Source organism: Caloenas nicobarica, chromosome 19 (assembly GCF_036013445.1).
Source record: "Caloenas nicobarica isolate bCalNic1 chromosome 19, bCalNic1.hap1, whole genome shotgun sequence".
Taxonomy (NCBI): Eukaryota; Metazoa; Chordata; class Aves; order Columbiformes; family Columbidae; genus Caloenas; species Caloenas nicobarica.
The window spans coordinates 6,550,136-6,552,936 of NC_088263.1; the positions used below are offsets into that span (position 1 = coordinate 6,550,136).

The 2,801-nt window shown below is 70.3% G+C and overlaps 1 protein-coding gene across 1 annotated transcript; it reads right to left on the bottom strand.

Moving 5' to 3' along the window:
• Positions 1 to 616: 616 nt before the first annotated feature.
• On the bottom strand, positions 617 to 1,900 carry IER5L (immediate early response 5 like). Its single transcript, XM_065648706.1, has one exon. It carries the CDS (start codon positions 1,619 to 1,621, stop codon positions 632 to 634), a length of 990 nt encoding a protein of 329 aa, XP_065504778.1. The 5' UTR covers positions 1,622 to 1,900; the 3' UTR covers positions 617 to 631.
• Positions 1,901 to 2,801: the final 901 nt, after the last annotated feature.

Here is a 2,801-nt window from a genome sequence, read left to right on the forward strand (position 1 = left end):
TTCTTCTGGGAGGAAAGTTGAAATGTTTTCATTTCTGCCTCTTTTTAATGTGGTTTTTTTTTCTTTTAAATATATAAAGAAACGCACAAAAGCGAACCGGCAGCGGGTACTTTGCTCCTCCCTGCACCCCAAAACTACCGGAGCCGGCGCGGCCCCGCGGGGCAGCCCGGACGGGCGGGGGCCGCTCCCGCCGGGGGTCCCGGGGCCGGTGCGGCGGGGCCCGGCTCTCACGTGGCGCTTCCCCGCCGCCAGAACCGGCCCCGGGAAACCCGCGGCAGAGAACCCGAGCGGACACAAAGAGGATTATTTAAATAGGTGCTTCGTTGTTGTTTTTTTGCTTTGTTTTCGTTTGTTTGCTTATTTTTTTGTTGTTTTTTTTCTCTCATCTCTGCAAAAATAAAGTCCCAAGATCTTAATTATTTTTTTCTTTATTGTACAATTTATAAAACACTAGCGTGGCTCTGCCCTCCCACCTCCCCTGCGCACCCCTCAGCACCCCCCACCCCCCCTCCCCTCGCCCTAACCCCCCCCTCGCCTTTGTTTCAGGGTCCCCCCTCTCCGGAGCCGCTGTCCCTCGGATCGCACCCCCGTTTTGCAACCCCCCCCTCCCCTCTTCGCTCCCCGCTCCTCTCTAAAACGCGACGATGGCCCGAGTCCAGGCTCCCAGGCTCGCCAGCGCCTGCTTGCTGCACAGCTGCCCGTTGAGGGGCTGCTCCGAGTCCGCCTGCTGCCGGCTCACCAGCCCCGTGAAACCGGAGCCGAAGATGGAGATCAAGTTGGAGATGTTAGAAGAGTCCTGGGGGTGCTCGGCGCTGTACTCCTCGAAACGGGCGCGTTTGGTGCACGGGGCGAAGGGGGGGCCGCCCGCCACCCCGCCTCCCCCCGGCTCCCCTTCCTCCACCCCCTCCTCTTCCTCCTCCTGCCCCGGGTAATACTTGCGCTTGGTGCCCGGCGTGGGCGGCGGGGAGGCGAGCCCCGGTGCCGGCTGGCAGCAGCAGGGGCACTGCGAGCAGCAGTCCTGGTGCAAGTACCCGTTCTCCACCGTGGTCACGACGTGAGTGTCCAAATCCAGCACCGTGGTGCGGCTGCTACAGTGCGGCGCCCCGCCGCTCCCGAAGTCACAACCGGCGGCGTAAAGCAGCCCCGGGGCCGCGCTGCTGCTGCCGCCGCCGGGACCGGCACTGCCGGTAGCCCGGTAGAAGCCCGGGGACGAGTCTCTGCAAGGCGCTCGCTGCAGCTCCGGGGGCGCCGCGCATACCGGCACCTCCAGCAGCTCCGCACCGCCCCGCACCACCGCGCAGCTCCGCGCCTCGCGGTCCTGCGTGTCGGCGGGCAGCGGGAGCACCGCCAGCTCCGGCGGGGCGGCGGCGGGCGGCGGGCAGGCGGGCATGGCGAGGAGCGGGGCGCCGTCGGGGTAGTGCTGCTGGCGGCGGTAGAGCTCGGCGTAGCGCTCGCTCAGGTAGAGCTGCCGGGCGTTGCGGAGCACATAGGAGACGAGCAGGTTCTTGTGGAGCTTGATGCCGCCTCGTTGAGTGCGGGAGCTGTGGATCTTCCGCAGGGAAATACTGATCAAACTCTGCGCATCGAGGGTGCACTCCATCCTCCTCCGGCCCCTCAGCATCTGCTCTCGCCACCCGCGCAGCCAGGCACCCCGGGCCGCATCCACACGGCGACCGGGAAGGGTGCGGAGGGTCGCAAAAAAAAGGATAAAGAGGCGGGGGAGGGGGGGGGGAGGGAAATAGAAGGGGGGGAAAGGAGGAAAAGGGGGGGAAAGAACCTGAGGTCGCTGGAGAAGGGGGGGAAATAGAGAGGGGTGTCTTCAGGGGGCGGCCAGCGGCGGGAGCAGAGCGGGCATCGCCGTGCGCGCCGGTGGCTCCGCTGCTGCCGCTGCCGCGAGCCGTGCGGGGACAGGCGCGTGCAGCCAGCGCCACCAGCGCCGCGCGCGCCCCCGCCCTCCCCGCGCGCCGCCCCCGCCCGCCCTTCTCGCGCGCGCGCCTGCCCCGCCCCCTCGCTCGCGCTCCCTCCACGCCCCGCCCACTCCTCCCCCCCCCGCCCCCGCCGGCCGGTACCTGTCGCGCAGCGGCACTGAGCGCCCGCCCGCCCAGCCCCCGCCTTTTATAGCACTGCGCCGGCCCCGCCCCGCCCCCCCGGCGCGGGCTGCCAACGGGGCGGCGGCGGGCGGCTTGACGGGCGGGCGCGGCGGCCAATAGGGGCTAGGCGGGTTCCTCGCGCCGTTCAAATGCTGCCAGGCGCGCCCGGCCCGGGAAAGGCGGCGGGACCCGGCCGGGGCTCGGCCAGGCCGGCCGGGGGCGGCGGGTTGTGCCGGGCAGCGCGGTCCCGCGGCAGCGGGCAGGGCCGGGACGCCGGCAGCCTGCGCCGCTCCCCTCGCACAGGTGAGCGGGGGGCGGCTCCCGCCTCAGTGGGCGGCCCCGAGCGGGGGCGGGGGCGCACCCCGGGCCGCCCCGATCAGCTCTCCGGGGGCACCGGGCTCCTTACGCCGCTCTCACAGTGACGCCCCCGGGGCACTGCCTGTCCCCGGCACTTATGGTGGCCCCGGCAGCCCTCGGGGGCGTGCTGGAGGGGCTGCCCCGTCCCGGCTGGACGCAGCCGCTTGTCCCCTCTGCAGCCCCCGGGGCGTCCCCTCCGCTGCTCCCCAGCCCTGCGGCGTCAAGGGCTGTGAGCGGCTGCCACTGCTGGTTCCTCCCGCAGCCCCCGGCAGGAACAGCCCCATCTCCCACCCTGCAAGCACCCACCTGCACCCCACGCGTGGCAGACGGGAGTCGGGTGTTTCCCCCACGTGG